Source organism: Muntiacus reevesi, chromosome 4, assembly GCF_963930625.1.
Source record: "Muntiacus reevesi chromosome 4, mMunRee1.1, whole genome shotgun sequence".
NCBI lineage: Eukaryota > Metazoa > Chordata > Mammalia > Artiodactyla > Cervidae > Muntiacus > Muntiacus reevesi.
Window position 1 is genome coordinate 113,952,650 of NC_089252.1, and position 16,929 is coordinate 113,969,578.

The 16,929-nt window shown below is 62.8% G+C and overlaps 1 protein-coding gene across 2 annotated transcripts in view; it reads left to right on the forward strand.

Annotated features, from left to right (window-relative positions):
- Positions 1 to 8,856: 8,856 nt before the first annotated feature.
- PLXND1 (plexin D1) overlaps positions 8,857 to 16,929 on the forward strand; it is a 47,514-nt gene continuing 39,441 nt past the window's right edge. The window contains exon 1 of one of the 2 annotated variants that reach the window (XM_065933937.1): positions 8,857 to 10,335. In XM_065933937.1, coding sequence (XP_065790009.1) covers positions 9,010 to 10,335 — 1,326 coding nt within the window. In that variant the 5' untranslated portion in view covers positions 8,857 to 9,009. The remainder of the gene's footprint in view (positions 10,336 to 16,929) is intronic. The other variant, XM_065933936.1, reaches the window with a different exon arrangement.

A 16,929-nucleotide genomic window follows, 5' to 3' on the forward strand; every position in this document is an offset into this window, starting at 1 on the left:
TTGAGCTCTTGAAGGTTGATGATAAATATCTGGCAGTTTGAGGAGGAAATCCTCTAGCAGTCTTGGGGGCAGCAAGCCCAGGGCCAGTGGACACTCCGGAGACCAGAGTCCCAGTGAGAAGTGTACAGAGTGGGCTCTTGTGTACATCCCCTCACATCAGCCTGTTACACATGCAGAGCTTAGCTTGTACACTCATCCCCCACGTGTTCCTGGACTCCCACCCATGTACACGTGACCCCAACATGCACACAGACACACGCACACCTGTGTTGATATGCACATCTCCCCACATCCGTGCCCATGTTTTCCCCTCTCAGCCCACACCCCCCATGCGTACACACCAGGAGCCAACCCAAGACGGGGGCTCCTGTAGGCTGGGGCGGTGCTGGGGGGAAGCTCATTACCAGAGTGTGCCCCGTGGGCCCCCACCGCCTCTCCTCTCCTGGGACGTGGATGGATGAGCTGCGGTCCCGCCCGCCCTGGGCAGCTGTCCATGAGAAGGCCTCTTTAGAGCCATTGGCCAGCGTGGTGCCATCCCACCTCTGCGAGTTTCAGATGGGGCAGAGTCTGCCCCCGGTGACCAGGGAGGCCCCTCTGACTTAAAACGCCTCCAGAGTGAACTCTGCGTCCCCCACCAGCCTGTTGCTCTCGGCCTCTGGAAGAGGAAGCCCCAGGCTGGTGAAGCCCCGGACCTAGGAACTCCCTGCCTGGACCCTGCCTCTCCTCCCCCGAGTCCACATCCTTGGCCCCCAGTCCTCAGGAGTCCCTCCTCCTAAGAACCTGAAAGCCATCTCTGGCTTCCTGCACTCACTGTGCAGTAAGGGGGCCTTGCCCAGCGCTCCAGCGCCTGGAGAACCCACCCCACCCCACCCCACTCCAGTGGAGCGCCCAGCTCACCTCTGCTCCTCCAGGGCCTGCGAACTGCCCGCTCCAGCCGCCGCCCTGGAGCTGGGGAAGCTCTCCCGTGAGCATCCTGCAGATCTCAGCTCAAGGGTCACTGCCCCAGAGAGGCCCTTGCTCACCCCGCGACGGGCTCAGGTCCCTGCCGTGAGAAATCCTCCTGGAACGCGCGGCGTTGCCCTTTGTCGAAGCTGTGGCTCTGGGCAGTTATGTGATTATTTGAGCTATTTGATTAAAGCCTGTCTCCCCCATGAGACAGAGACCGTGCCTGCGGGGTCCCCATAACATCCCCAGGGCTTGGCAGAGTAGGCGCCTGGTCGGTGAGGTGGAAGGAAGGAAGGCAGAACTCTGCTCTGGTGTTTCGTTCCACCCAGGGTTTGGCCTGGAGGAGGCAGGACCATCAGAACTAGACCAGGAGTCAGGGTGCGGGCTCACCTTGAGGGCAGGATGGCCTGGTCTTGTGAAGGGGGCGGGCAGCGTGGCCACATGGACAAAATGGGGGTTGTGGAGGCAGCTTTGGCAGAGTCTGGCGTCGCCCAGGAAGGGGCCTCAGCGGCCAGAGTGACCATCCCGTCTGCTCGGTAGATGTCCTAGGTGGGAGACACAGCCGTCCATCCATCCTAACATTTATAGGCTGTGATCACGTGTCCACCCGGGAAGACCACCCAGTCCGCTGGGGAGGACAGATGCTCTCCTCCTGTGATGAGCAGCTTGATGAGAGGAGCTTCTGATACTGCTCCAGGAAGTCCTCTGGAAGGAAGGACTCAACGTACTCCTCTCAGAAAGACAGCCACGTAGACTAGACCTTGAGGGATGCCTGGGAGCTCAAGAGGAAGGACTTTCCGAAGGAAGCGACATCTGGGCTGGGTCAGGAGAGACACGGGCAAGGTGACCAAGCAAAGAGAAGACGCAGGCCTTCTCCGGACACTGGGTTCTCTTTAGAGACGCCACAGGGCCGGTGAGACTGGACCCTGCTCATCCGCGCCAGCCTTGCCCACACATGCGTGCCAATGAGAGCATCTCTGCCCTGTCCTAGAGACAGGAGGACTTTCCGGTTCTTGTGCGTACTCCACTGGAATGGAAGGGATCTGAGAATCGGTTCAGTTGCAGGCCAGGCCCGGGGGACACCTACTAAGCAGACGCCAGGGAGCCACTGAGGAAAGACCCAACTCTGTCCTGAGCAGAGACCAAACATCACGGGCCAACTCTGTTGGGAGGCAGATGCATCCTCCCATTTTACAGAAGAGAAAACTGAGGCTCAGAGGAGCATGCAGTCTGGAGAGGACAAAAGGGTCTTGAGATGAGGCCCTGGCTGAGAGGGAGGAGGAGGCGGCAGGGGGAAGAGCTGCCTCTGTGGGCATCTGACACCCAAGCCAGCTCTGAGCTCCATCCAGGCAGGCAGGGCAGGGCAGCCGGAAGCCAGAGCTGGAGGGATGCGGGGAGCAGCAACGTGTCCTCACCATCCGTGACTTTAGTGATCAGTTTCTGATTGATTACTTACCACAGGCCAAATGGCTGGCTGCTCCACACTCTCTAGGGAATATCTCGTTTTGATCCGCATGGCCTGGAGGGGCTGGGACTTTTAGACCCATTTCATTGGAAGGACTGATGCTGAAGCTGAAACTCCAATACTTTGGCCACCTGATGGGAAGAACTGACTCATTGGAAAAGACCCTGATGGTGGGAAAGATTGAAGGCAGGAGGAGAAGGGGACGACAGAGGATGAGATGGTTGGATGGCATCACTGACTCAATGGACATGACTCTGAGTAAACTCCGGGAGTTAGTGATGGACAGGGAGGCCTGGCCTGCTGCATGCAGTCCATGGGGTCGCAAAGAGTCGGACACAACTGAGCGACTGGACTGAACTGAACACTGGTGTGGAGATTGAGACCTGGAGAGCTGAAGGGACTCGCCCTGGGTCACGCGCATGGGAAGCAGACGGATCTGAACCCAGGACCACAGGATGACAACGGCACAGCTTTGACTGGACTTCCCTCATGGAGAAGAGGGAACAGCCAGACCTAGGAGTTCCCGCTCCAACCTGAGCAGCGGGGTGGCCCCGAGCAAGTCACTTCCCTTTTCTCCTCCCCCGTAAATGGGCCTGACAGTCCGTGCGGTGTGAAGGATGAAGTTCATGTTCAATCCTGAGTCATCCTGTAAAAGCTCTGTAAAGCCCGAGGCTCGGGTGCCCCTTCCCCTGGGAAGCCTGCCTTTATTGCCCCCAGGGGCCTGGTTGCCTGAACGCTCCTGTCTGTATCCTCAAGACATCGTCACGGCTGGCTGGGTCCCGGGGCATACAGTAGGTGCTCACTCAAAATCCGCTGGAATGAGGATGGCCAGACAGGCTTGGGTTCAAATCCAGGACCACTGCCTTGCCTCCCTGAGCCTCAGTTCACTCATCCATCAAATGGGATCACCAGCACCGCCCTTCAATGGCTTCCGTGAGGATTGACCGGGACGTGTCTGGCGCACAGTAGGAGCTCAGCCCCCGTGACGGTTCGGTGACCAGCAGCGTCCTGTCCGGCTCTGGGCTTCCCCTGCCTCCTCGGGGCTCCCTTTGTGGGGCACCTCCCCTCTGTTCCAGGATGGCCTGCCCCGGGCAGCTGGCCCCCTGGAGCGGGCAGCAGCCTGAGAATGCGGGTGGGGTCCCCCCGGGGTGGCCCTGCCCCCGGCCCCCCCACCGCTGCCGGACAGAGGCCTCAGTGTGGACCGGCTGGGGTCCTTTCACGGGCCCAGACCCATGACTGGACGTCTGAGAATGCCGCCCATTATCCGGCTCACAGAGCACAAAGGGAACACGCAGGGGCTTGGCAGGCCCGGCGCCCGGGATGGGTGCGCAGGGGCTCCGGGTCCCCACCCCAGAGGGCAGGGCTGCGCCCAGAGTCGGGAGAGGGCGTCTCTCACACGCAGGAATGAGAGCCATTTCCTCCAGCCTCTCGGGGAGACAAAGACAGAGAGAAGCGGCAGGGGGCTCGTCAGAGGCGAGGGTGGGCGCCCCTCGGGAGCCCTGACACCTGACCTAGAAGTCTACCCTCCCCCTCCCCACCGTGCCCCCCCCCCGGGGGGGCATCCATCCCGGGGGACAGAATGCTCCAGAACCCTGAAAAGGGTCTACCCCCCAGTCTACCCCAGAGCTGGCCGTGGGCGGACGCCCTCCCTGGCAGCACCAGGAGTCTGTAGCTGAAACCCAGGACGGTCGCGGGTCCTGCGACCCCGCCCACGCTGCCACTCGAGGGCCACCCGGCCCCACCCTGTCCACTCCTGCAGGACGCAGTGACAGTGATGGGAGACCCAGTGTGGAGGGGCAGGGGCCACTGCGGGCCTCCTCTTTGCTGTGTGACCTCAGGCAGTCCGCTGGGCGTCTCTGAACCTGGCATCCAGGTTGATGAGAAGAGGGGAGGGAGACCGGGCGGAAGGTTGATTAACGGAGGTGATCTGTTGCATCCGGGTGGGTAACAGGTGGTATCAACAGCATGTCTCAGTGGCAACTGATATGAGGGTGATGTCGTCATCTGGGTCTGGGGGCCTCTCCAGAGTGGGGTACAGATGATCCCATTTGAGGGGCCAGGGCTGGAAAGTCACTGGATGCCCGACTTCCTGACCTGCCAGGCCTTTGACGGGTGGGTTTTTCTGTTCTCACTGCAGCCTTGTGAGCTGACTTACATTGCCCTTTGCCAGATGAGGAAACTGAGGCTCAAAGAGAGGCAGTTGCCACCAAGCTCACCCAGGCGGCTGGGGCAGACACAGCTGGGCCTCGGGTCTTCCCAATGCCAGGGCAGGCAGAGGGTCACAGCGGCTCAGAGCGGGGTTCAGAGGCCGCTGAGCTGCGCCACCGTGGGCAGAGGGTGGCACCTCCCTGACCCTCAGAGTTCCCATCTGTACAGTGGAGCTGAGAAAACCCACCCATCAGGTTTGGTCCCAGGGGGAGTGAGACGGGCAGAGCCCCGAGGGGGAGCTGCAGGGGGGCCCAGGCGGAGGACTCTGTCCCCACTACCGAGGCGGTGCGCGGAGCAGGGGGCGTGTCGGGGTCACTTTCTGCAGGGGAAGCGCTCACGGAGAGGCCGGCCGGAGGGACGGGAGGGCAGGGGCCCCCTGCTCCCTGTCAGCCCTGGCCCCACTGTTATTTTTTCCAATTGAAAAAGGAAAACATTTCCTCCTCCTACTCCTCGCGCTCTGCCCTGGGCGGCCAGAGAGCAGAGGACAGACGGGGCAGGATGGGGAACCCCCCACCCCCCACCTCGGCCCAGGCGATGGGGAAAGGCCTGGGCCCTGCCTCCTCTGGGCCAGCTGGCCGCTGGACCCCTGGGTGTCCAGGCAAGGATCTGGCCCGTGTGGGGCACTGTGTCCTCGTCTCCAAGCACACTGGTTTCTATCAGTGTTTCCCAAATTTTAAGACTCTTCACACCACCTGGATTATGACCCTATTTGTCTTTAAATCAACCCACGTTTTAAAGACTTCCATAAGTGCATTTATCAAGCAAGCTTGACATCGGTATTATACTTGGAAAGCCAGTCTCACTTGCCCAAGCCATAAAATAAGTGCCAATGTTTTAAAGAAAACAGGGAGCTATAAGCAAAATTCTAGAATGCTGAGCTTGAGACCTCATCTCTATTAAAAATGGACAGTGACAAATGTTAGAGAGATATTAAAGACACAGGGGCCCCGAGCAGAAACTTCCTCTTGAGCAGACAGGGAGAAGGGCCTGGATCACAGTGTGAGCTGGGGTAGCTGGCAGCCACTCCAGGGTGGGTTAATCTGGGTTCGTTAACTCAGGGTGGGTTGCTGGTGGTTGCTGGTGGGTACCACCTAAACCCCCTGCCTGGGGACCATCCATCTCCCCCGTGTTCCCTCTAAAATCCCTTTTCAGAGGATACCCCCCACCCCTCCGCCTCTTAGCTGACCAGGGGAGATATGGGCTCTTCCCTTCCTTCCTTCCTTCCTTCGCTCAGCCTGCAGTTAGCAGCACTGCTCTGCCCAGCCGGGGGTCCAGCGTGACCACCACCACAATCCGTCATGGTCTGAGGGAGCTCCCAGCTGATGAATGGGCAGAGGGGGAAAAGCATATGATCTGGAGACAGATTTGGGTTCAAATCCTCACCCCGCTCATGCCCCCTCAGTTTCTCCATCTGTGAAATGGGTTTGATGACCCCTGCGTTTTCTGCTGGCTATGAGGACAGTGTGAGGTGGTGCGGGGCAGTGCTGGGCACAGCCGTTTGCTCTTGGTGGAGAGTGGGTCTGTGAGCTGCCACGGGGCCCCGAGAGAAGGGAAGAAGCAGACAGTTACCCAGGGCCTGCTGCGCGCCCATAACTGGGCTGGCTTCACATCCACAGCCTCCCAGGGGCTGGAGGGCTATTATGACCCTCCTCATTTTACAGACAAGGAAACAGGCTCAGAGAGGGCAAGGGTCTTGCCCTAGGCCACACAGCGCTTCCACCGCCAGCTTCCGTGAAGACGCTTGGACCGTGGCCGTGGCTCCCGCGGCTCACCTGGCCCTGTGTGGCCCCGGCTCCCCGGCAGCTCCGGACACCCAGCCCTTGGCCTGGCAGGCAGCTCAGTGTCCAGAGCGCCCGGAACCATCCACCGGGCGCCAGACTGAAGTTGCGACCATGGAGAGCATTCTCCTCAAGGCTCGGTGGGGGGAGCTGCAGGATGTGGCAAGATGAGCCGGGAGACAGGAAGGAAGCTGGGAGGGGAGAAGGGGGTGGAGAGAGAGAGGGGTTGGGAGATCGGGGAGGGAGATTGAGAGAGACAGAGAGATGCCCACACAGAGAGATGGGGGGTAGGGGACAAAGAACGGGGGAGACCGGGAGGAGCGAGGAGGCAGACAGAACCAGAGATGGGTGGGGAAGGCTGAGGAGGATGAGATGGGGTGGCATTTAGGCGGAGGGAGGGGGCCCCGGGGAGGGGGGCGAGGTGCACTGAGGCAGTCCCTGCACCCGTCCCGGGCTGCCCCACAGCTGGCAAAGCGTAAGTGCTCCCCACCAAGGCTGGAGGTGGGGACATGGGTCTTATCAGGCTGTCTCCTGAGTGGCCTGGAGCCCCGAGGGCGGGGGATGGGCCCCCCGAAGCAGAACCTCTGGCTTCCTGCGTGGAGTGCTCCCGGCTGGCTGTCCGGGCAGCGGTCAGACCCGACGGAGGGCTTGGAAAGAGGCAGGCTGCTGAGCACATCCTGACGGCAGGAAGCTGGGGCCTTTGGGGAAGTGGGGGCCTGCTGTCGGCCTGGCCTTTCCTGCCTGCCCAGCGGGGCCCCGAGAAACAACCCCCATCCTTCCTTCCTGGCCAGGTGGGAACAGGTGAGGGAGGCTATGCTCCCGTCACAGTCCAGACCCCGGGCACCATGTGGGAACCCCCCCCCCCCCCGCGCCCCAGTTCTGAGAGGCTGGAGCTGGCCAGGGCTGGGAGGAGAGTTGGGTGGGGTTCGGAGCCGGCAGACCGGGGCTTTCAAACATCATAGCTCTGCTCCTTAGGAGCTGTGCGTCTGGAGCCAGTCCCTCCACCCCTGGAGCCTCAGGCTCTGAATCTGTAAGGTGGGACAGTAATCATGCCAGCCTCAGAGGCGGCTGCGAGGGCCAAGTGAGTCAGAGCGTGCTGGGTATAGCTTATGGCAGGGGGTGAGCGTTGCTTGGGCGCCCACCATAGTCAGATGCCATGCGTGCGCCTCATGCAGGCCCTGTGACCGGTCATCATCGCTGCCCCCAGTGCCCACCTGCTCTTTCCACGTGAAAGGAGAAGCAGGCCCAGGGCTGGCTCACCTGTGGCCGTGCCCACAAGCAAGTGTGCTAAGTCGCTTCAGTCGTGTCTGACTCCCTGTGACCCCATGGACCGTAGCCCACCAGGCTCCTCTGTCCATAGGATTCTCCAGGCAAGAATACTGGAGTGGGTTGCCATGTCCTCCTCCAGGGGATCTTCCAGCCCGGGGATCGAACCCAGGCCTCCCACATTGCAGATGGATTCTTTACTGTTGCGCCATCAGGGAAGCACCACATGTGGCTGATCTTCCACTAAATGTAGGGGGATTTTACATCCTTCTAGAGTTCCGAATAAAGTGGGTGGAAGGGCAGCTTTCACCCTGCGGGTCTCCTGGGGCCATCACCGTCCACCCTTCCCCCCTAGGACCAAGGCCCCACTCTGGGTGCCTTGGGCTCTGCACTTTCCTGAAATAGTCCCTCTCTGCTTTGCGCTGATCTGTATGCTGACCCTTGAGTCCAGGCCCCTGCCACTGGTCAAGGCCCCTTCTGGGCTGGAGATCATGGAATCTAGCGGGTGGTGCCCCTGCCCAGCTGACCTGGGGGTGCGCAGGCTGTGGGGTCTGAGGCCTGGACAGTATCCTGCGAGAAGACTGGAGTGTGAGGTGGGGAGAGACCGGGAGGACGAGGGTGAGGAGGGTGGACAGAGGTGGATGAGACGGGGCAGAGGGATCCAGGAAGACAGAGGGCCCAAGCGGGCGGGCGCGGAGGGAGCCCCCAGGACAGAACAGAGGAGGGTGGGTGAAGCAGGGGCCGAGAAAAGCAAAGACGGCAGGCGCGGAGTTGGGGTGGGGGGCGGGCCAGGCAGAGACAGGGAGACGCCGAGAGACACACAGCGAGAAAGAGTCAGAGAAAGATGGGAGAAAAGAGGAAGGAAAAATAAAGCACGAGAGGCAGGCCAAGGCAGCCAAGAGGGAGAAGGAACTCAAGCAACCAGCGGCGGAGGCGGGGGCAGCTCCGGGTGCCGCGCGAGAGGGTCGTGCAGGGCGCCGGGCAGCGGACCCACCGACAGCCGAGCGGGACCCCGGAGGGCGAGGCCCCGGGCCGCCAGGGGCGGGGGACCCGGGGTGCGTGCGCGAGGGGGGCTGGGAGGCGGGGCGCGGCCGGGCGGGGCGCGGCGGGGGCGGGGCCCGAGGGCGTGTCCGCGGCGGAGCCGCCCCCGCCCCGCCCCCGAGTTGCGCTGAGCGACGGAGCCGGGCCGGGGCGCCGGGGCCGGGGGCGGCTGGCTGGCTGGCGCGGGCAGGAAGCGCGCCTCGCGGCCCGGGCCCGCCCCCCGCCTCCTGCCGCCTCCGGGCTCCCGGCTCCCGGCCGCGCCGCGCCCCATGCACTCGCCGCGCCGCGCAGCCCGCGCACGCCGGGATGGCTCGTAGCGCGGCGGGCGGCGCACCCCTTAGCGCCCGGGCCGCCGCGGCCAGCCCCCTGCCGCCGCGCCCGCCATTCCGGGCCCCGCGGTGCCCGCCGCCGCCGCTGCTTTGGCTGCTGCTGCTCCTGGGGGCGGCGCGGATCGGTGCCTTGGAGATCCAGCGCCGGTTCCCCTCGCCCACGCCCACCAACAACTTCGCCCTGGACGGCGCGGCGGGGACCGTGTACTTGGCGGCCGTCAACCGCCTCTACCAGCTGTCGGGCGCCAACCTGAGCCTGGAAGCCGAGGCGGCCGTGGGCCCGGTGGCCGACAGCCCGCTGTGTCACGCCCCGCAGCTCCCGCAGGCCTCGTGCGAGCACCCGCGGCGCCTCACCGACAACTACAACAAGATCCTGCAGCTGGACCCGGGCCAGGGCCTGGTGGTCGTGTGCGGCTCCATCTACCAGGGCTTCTGCCAGCTGCGGCGGCGAGGCAACATCTCGGCGGTGGCCGTGCCCTTCCCGCCCGCCGCGCCGCCCGCCGCGCCCGTCACGGTGTTCCCCAGCATGCTGAACGTGGCGGCCAACCACCCCAACGCGTCCACCGTGGGGCTGCTCCTGCCGCCGGCCGCCGGCGCCGGGGGCAGCCGCCTGCTCGTGGGCGCCACGTACACGGGCTACGGCAGCGCCTTCTTCCCGCGCAACCGCAGCCTGGAGGACCACCGCTTCGAGAACACGCCCGAGATCGCCATCCGCTCCCTGGACGCGCGCGGCGACTTGGCCAAGCTCTTCACCTTCGACCTCAACCCCTCCGACGACAACATTCTCAAGATCAAGCAAGGCGCCAAGGAGCAGCACAAGTTGGGCTTCGTCCGCGCCTTCCTGCACCCCCCCGACCCGCGACCCGGCGCGCAGACCTACGCGTACCTGGCGCTCAACAGCGAGGCGCGCGCGGGCGACAAGGAGAGCCAGGCGCGGAGCCTGCTGGCGCGCATCTGCCTGCCCCGCGGCGCCGGCGGCGACGCCAAGAAGCTCACGGAGTCCTACATCCAGCTGGGCTTGCAGTGCGCGGGAGGCGCGGGCCGCGGCGACCTCTACAGCCGCCTGCTGTCCGTCTTCCCCACGCGCGAGCTGCTCTTCGCGGTCTTCGAGCGGCCGCAGGGGACCCCGGCGGCCCGCGCCGCTCCCGCCGCGCTCTGCGCCTTCCGCTTCGCCGACGTGCAAGCCGCGATCCGCGCCGCGCGCAACGCCTGCTTCGTGGATCCTGCGCCCGACGTGGTGGCGGTGCTCGACAGCGTGGTGCAGGGCACCGGGCCGGCCTGCGAGCGCAAGCGCAACATCCAGGTAGGACGCCCAGGCCGCCGGGGCTCGGGGCCCGTCCCAGGGGGCTGGCGGGAGGGCGTGCGGCTAGCCCGGCAGGTTGTGCAGCTGAGCGGGTCCCACGTGTGAGCGTGCCTCGACCCAGATGTGCGTGTATCGGGACCCAAGTGTGGACTCTGCGCCGCAGGTGCTTTTGCAGAGACCCGGGTGTTGACCCGAGGATGCAGGGGTCAGCCGAGGTGGGGGTCACTGGCCTGAACATAGTGTGAGCCCGCTGGGCAGTCCTTGAGCGTGCTCCCTTACAGGTGCACTTGTCTAGGTGTGCAGGGCCAATCCGGTTGTGGGTGAGTGCCCAGCTGTGCGCTGTTGAGAGCCAGAGGGGCATATCTTCTGAAGAGGTACCTGAAAGACATGTTCTGAAGAGAGCTGGGTGTGCAAGTGAGGGTCGTAGCAGTGGGCTGAGGTCACAGCGCATGAGTGCCGTGTCTGCCCAAGATGTGTTCAGGGCCGGCTGTGTGGGCGCATCAGAGCCGCCTTTGGGAGCTGGCAGATGTGTGCACGGGTGTGGCAGGTGTGTGCCAGGGCCCTGCTGGCGGGGGGAGGGGGGGAGGAGAGGAACGAGTGTGTGCACCAGACCCCGCGTGTCCCTGAGCTGGGTGATGCGGGAGTGGAGGCAGTTGAGTGTGGGCGGCACGGGGTCCCTGGCATTTGGGAACCCATAGGTGCTCCAGGGAGGCTGCCGGGTGCAGGAGCACACCTTTCCTGAGCATTCAGCGTGCGCCCGGCGCGGGGGTTTCGCCTCCTAAGCACATCAGGAGAGCGTGACTCCGCGTTCAAACAGTAGTCCTCTCGAGTAGGCTCTGTTCTCATCCCCATTTTACGGATGAAGCAACTGAGGCCCAGAGAGGCTAAGTAACTTGCTGAAGCTCACACAGCTCAGGAGAAGCAGAGGCAGGATCTGGGTCCAAGCTGTGTGGAGGGCCAGGTACCCCAGCAGCCGGGGTGGGGGGGGTGATGCGGCCCAGGCACCTGGACAGGGCTGGACAGGGGCGAGGGGGTATCCCGGCTGGGGGTTTGATGTCTGCGTTGATCTGGGGTGAACGCGACTCAAGGGTGCTGGAGGGAACTGTGTGGTTCTCAAGGAAGCCAGCCAGCAAGGGGTCCCGAACTTCTTCAGGGGGCCCTGGAGGTGGACCCCTGTGCCTTTTCCCCGTTCTCCATCCCCAGCTGAGTCAGGGGACCCCCGGCCACTCCCCTCGGAAGCCTCAACTTCTCCAAGTGCAGAACTCAGCCTTCCCTGGAGAGGACGGGGAGGAGCCCTCCCTGGGGCCCTGCCCCATCCCTTCTCCGTGATCCTCGGGGCCCAGCAAGCTGGTCACGAGATGAATTATTCCCCCCCGTGGGTGTGCCCAACACTGGAGCTTTGAGAAAACACAGATTCCTTCGCTGCAGCTGGGTCGGCCCCCGCCAGTGCCCCCACCCGGCTGGCCGGCTGCCCTGAAGGGGAGGGTCACGGTGGGTGAGCGGGCAGGCGGACTGGGAGCCCCAGCGCCATGCTCGGGATAGCCACTCTTCCCCTCCTGGGACCCTCGCATCCCACCGGGTTGTGGGACACAAGCTTTGTGTCTGCGGTGGGTCTCAGAGCTGCGGAGGGGAAGGGGGAGTCTCCCTGCTCTCCAGAGGGGAGACCCCGTTGGAGGGGCCTTTCTAGGCCTGTGCGGCCATCGGGCCGCGGTATGAGGCCATCTGTGGGATTCCTCAGGCCGCAGCCCCCCTCCCCCTCCGGCAGGAGCCGCCCTGGTTCCCACGGTCCCGCGTCCCCAGCCTGGCCTGGCCTGCGGCCGTGAGTCACTCTGCTGAAGGGGGCTGGGCTTCCCTTTCCTGGGGGGCAGGGCCTCTGCAGGGACACCGCCCCAGGGACAGAGTGGCCCAGGCCCCCTCGCCACCCAGAGTGGGGCCGACTCCTGGCCCTGCCTGGCACCCTCCCGGCGTCCGTCACACCCCTCTCCCTCCCGTGTCCAGCTGTGGACACAGGCCAGGGCCGCTCCCAGATGTATCAGGGTCCCAGGTCGAGGCCTCTAGCCCTGCTCTGAGGGGAGTGGGAAGGGCAGTGGTTATTCTTGCCCGCTCCCCCCTTACAAGCTAAGGATTTGGACTTCGCACGCTTGCTGCTTCCCAGCTGTGTGACCTTGACAAGTGGCTTAATTGCCTTTGAGGCTTAGTTGCCTCATCTGTAAAGTGGGAACCTTAGATCGCTAAGGATTCAGTTCAGTTCAATTCAGTTCAGTTGCTCAGTCGTGTCCAACTCTTTGCAACCCCATGGACTGCAGCACGCCAGGCCTCCCTGTCCATCACCAACTCCCTGAGTTTATTCAAACTCATGTCCATTGAGTTGGTGATGCCATCCAACCGTCAATCCTTATCTTTAAGGATTGATAAGGACCAAATGAGTTAATTTTCAGTACCCAGCATGTAGCAGGCCCCTGGTAGATGTGCGCTGTTCCAGTTATTACTACCCCCGGTGTTGGTAGCACGTCTGAGCTTCGTCCTGGACATAAACCAGTGACCTCTTCTGGCTTATTCTGCAACCCTGAAGACCCAGGAAACGTTTCCTAAGTCCCTGGGTGTTGCTGTGTGCTGGGGACCAGCGGTGGCTGCCTCACCGTCTGCCCTGGTGGACCGTGCTAGGCCAGCGGAGGGCCAGACACGGGGCCAGGCCGTGGGCACGGTGATGGGGGAGTACAGAGGGGGGCCTCCAGGCCTCTGGGGAGGGTGGTGTCGAAGCGCAGGTGGGGTGGTGAACAGGAATCGGGCTCAGAAGAGGGCAGGAGAAGAAGGGAGGGGTCCAGGCCAAGGGTCACATGTCCAGGGGCCTGGAGCAGCAAGGCGGGCTGAGGCGGTGCAGGGTGATCAGTGTGCCAGGGGCGGGGATCGGGAAATGTGAGCTGGGTTGGGGGTGTAGGCAGGCCTGCCCTAGGCACGCTGTATCCTGGGGACTTGGGGTGGGTGAGTGGGGGACTCGAAGGGCTTCAGCCAGAGCATCTGCTCTGAAGGAGCACCTCAGTTTCCCCATCTGTAGAATGGGAGCGATAATAAAAGTACCGGCCTTCCAGGACTGCGGCAGGATTAAATAAGATGCCACAGGTGAGGCCCCTAGCAGCATGCCGGGCGCAGGTGCTTGCAGTTACCGGGGTTGTATTTAACGGAGCTAGTTTGGAAAGTTGCTAGTTGAGGACAGAGGAGAAGCAGGGCGAGAAGGAAGGAGGCGGGTGCCGTCTTGCAGGCAAGTGAGTCCCTCCTGCATCTGCACATGTTTCTTGAGCACCTACTGCGTGCTGAGCCCTGTGACGGACGCTGGGGGCAGCCGTGGGGGCAGCCAGCCGGGCCTTGTTCCTGGGGGACGGGTGTGAGCGGCCTGGTGGGCCTGGTTTGAGCGCATGGAGGGAAGCAGGGGGCTGTGGACGGGTTTGCATGCAGAGATGCAGCCCCAGAGGTGGGGACGGACAGCACGGAGGAGGGAGCGGCCCTGTCCAGCCCAGCGCTGGGGTGGAAAGCGGGGTAGGGGATGCCACGGGTGCCTCTGGGGGGGAGTGAGTGTGGTCGGGGGCGGGGGTGAGTACCAGGGGCCTGGAGTCTGTCTCCCTCCCAACCGCCTTGGGCCTGACCGCTGCAGCAGCAGGGGGTCTCGGTGGGGCTGACCACGGGGGCCAGGACCCTGGTCTTCCATCTCCTCTCCGGGGATGTCTGACCCCCAAGCCGGGTGGCTCCTCCAGGCCTCTGCATACCCGACCCTCGTGCTCTTTCCTTCAGGGCCTGGAACTCCAGAGCCCCGGTCGGGGTGGCCTCAGACATTCCGGCTCCTCCTCTGGCAGGCTCTGCCCCTTGCCTGCCACCTTGAAGACGACAAAGAGGTGGGGAACCTTGGCCCCCGGGCTTCAGAGGTCCTCAGCTTTGTCGCTGATTGCTTTGGGCGTATCTGGGCCTTTGGACTATTTTGAGAAAGTGAGGGAGGGAATGAGCCTCCATCGCGTGTAGATCAGATTCCTTCCCTCAGTTTGTGAATGCGATTTAAAAGTGGGTTGGGAGGTCGCCTTGTGCGATTGGTGGGGAAACTGAGGCACAGGGCCACCCAACACAGCGAGCGCGGTCTGAGTCCAGCTCCCTTCCCTGGGTCTCTCCCTTCAACCTTTGAGTGACCGAAAGGTTCGTGTTTTTAAATCAAAAAGAAAACCAATGGGGAAATGTCAATGTTGCATTTTCAAGGTGTCTTTTTATAGTAAAGGTGGAAAAAAAACGCTCAGGCAGTTTTTAAACTGGCATGCAGTGGGTGGGTGCCCGTCGTCAAGAAGGCGTTTTCTGAACCGATTTAGGGGCTGAAATGCAGGGTGGAGGTGGAGGAAGATAAGCTTGCAAGATGGCTTTCCATTTGGAGTTGGGCTGGAGGCTGGGGGTGAGCTCCCCATGGTCGAGAGTATGAGCAGAGACACCGGGTGGGACTTGGGATGGGGGTTCCAGTGGGGTTGGCAGAATGACTTTCTAGCCTAAAGAGACAGACGGGTTCCTGGGCCAGGAGATGGTTACCATACCTCTCTGCCCAAGGCGCGTCACCAGGTACGCGAGGGTAAAGCTGGTGGTGAGTCTTTTTCCTCCTGACTGTCAGCTATGTGACCTAGACCAAGGCATTTACCTTCTCTGGGCCTCTTGCATTCTCCTGGTCAAATGGAGGAGTGTCTCCTCCTGAACTGAAATCTCACATGAAGCACCCAGGCCATGGCAGGTGGAGGTACTGGTACCAGGAGGAGAGAAATACCTCCTGGAAAAGTGTGCTCAGTGTGTGGAACAGCCCCCGGGGCAGGGAGCGCTCAGAGGCGGGAGGAGATGGGGCCGAAGCAGGCCCTGCAGGTGAGCAGGGTGTGGGGTGGTGGGGAGAGAGGGGAGTGTCGGGTGCCCTCCAGCCCAGGCTCCCTGGCAGGAGGCGCAGGCCAAGATAAACCAGGCCTGACATCACCACTGCTATTGGTGGTGCAGGCGCTGCGAGTCTGGTGGGCCTGAGGGGCGTGTGGACGGCTCTCTGGGGCTGAAGAGGAACACGGCTGCATCCCGGTTCTGAGAAGAATGCTCTGCGGGCCCTTCAGAGGCGCCAGTGTGTTTGCTTTCACAACACCCGCCTCCAGCCTGTGAGGCAGGGAGTGCTGTTATCCCCACTTTACAGATGGGAAAACCGAGGCCCAGGGTCTCACACAGCTGGTTAACAGAGTAGGGTCTGCAGACTGGCTGGCTGGCTCTGGAGTCCGTGGTGGAGGTCCTCCCGTGTTAGCTGTGGGCTCTCAGCTGGGGGTCTGCAGTTACCCACCACCCCACCCCCAGGAGATTTGGGAGGGCCTCTGCCTTGACATGAAACGCCCTCTGTGATGGCACCTCCCAACTGGCCCCGGATGGAAGCCGTGAGCTGCCACTGCAGTGACTCAGTTCCTGAGCAGCGTGAGGCTGGCGGGGAGTCTGCAGAGGCCAGGCCACAAGCTGGGGGGCTGGGGTTGCTGATCGGGTCCCCCGAGGAAGTCAGGGCGGCAGGGAAGGCACCTAGTGATACTCCTCTGTGAGAAGGGGATTGTCAGCGCTCGCCCTTTGGGTGCATGAGTGAGAGGTGTGGTCGGTTTGAGTGACTGGACAGCTGCTGTCAGCCGTGACCGCCGCCCCGGCCCGTGCTGTGTCCTGGGGCAGGGCAGCTTTCACGCTCCGGAGTTCTCTAGGAAGGTGGAGGGTATGTCACTGCCCCAGGCACGCCCAGAGCGGTGGACGGGTCCGTGCTGGACCCTGGTGCCAACTCCCTGGATGCAAGTCCTGCCTCTGCACCTCCTCCTGTTGGCCTCCAGCTAGTCACTCTCCTCCTCTGGGCCTGTATTTCCCCATCTGTGAAGTGGGCTCGACCGGCGACGAGAACAGGGCTGCCTGGAGTCCAGCGGAGGCCGTGCGTGCGTTGGCTCGGGCTCTGCAGAATCTCCCTCTCCGGGAGTCTGATCTGCCCACTGCCACAGCGGCTGGTTTTCGTGGAGATGAAGGAAGCAGGCTGGGTTTCGGGTTCTGATGGCCAGAGGGTAGAGAGCAGGAGAGGAGCCTGAGGGACCCCTTCTCCTTTCTGGGCCTCGGTTTCCTAGTCTGAACTGGGCTGCTGGGTGGCCGGAAAGCCCTCCCTCTGCCGCCAGAACCGCCCCCGTCAGCCACAGCATCGTTATTATTATCTTATTATTGTTGCTTCCTGGGAACTTACTTTGTGTTGGGTACTTTGCCAAATTGCGTGTGGTGTGTCTCTTTTAACCCTGCCAGAAACAGAATGGGGTTAGGATTACCCCCAGGCTACAGAAAGGGAAAACAGAGGCCCAGAGAGGGTCAGTGACTTGCCCGAGGTCACACAGCGGTGGAGCAGGTGTTGGGCTTTGGAGTCCGTGCTCATCACCTTCCCTTCTCATTTGCTCTGAAAATGCTGACTTGACGGGTGTGAGCCTCAGAGGCCCTCAAGGTCATGGTGGGAAGAGGTGGGTGGGACCCTCGAAGGTGAAGGAACTGAGTGAGACCCAGGGACGTCCCTCCCCTGCTGGGGCTGTGGCGAGAACCTCCCAG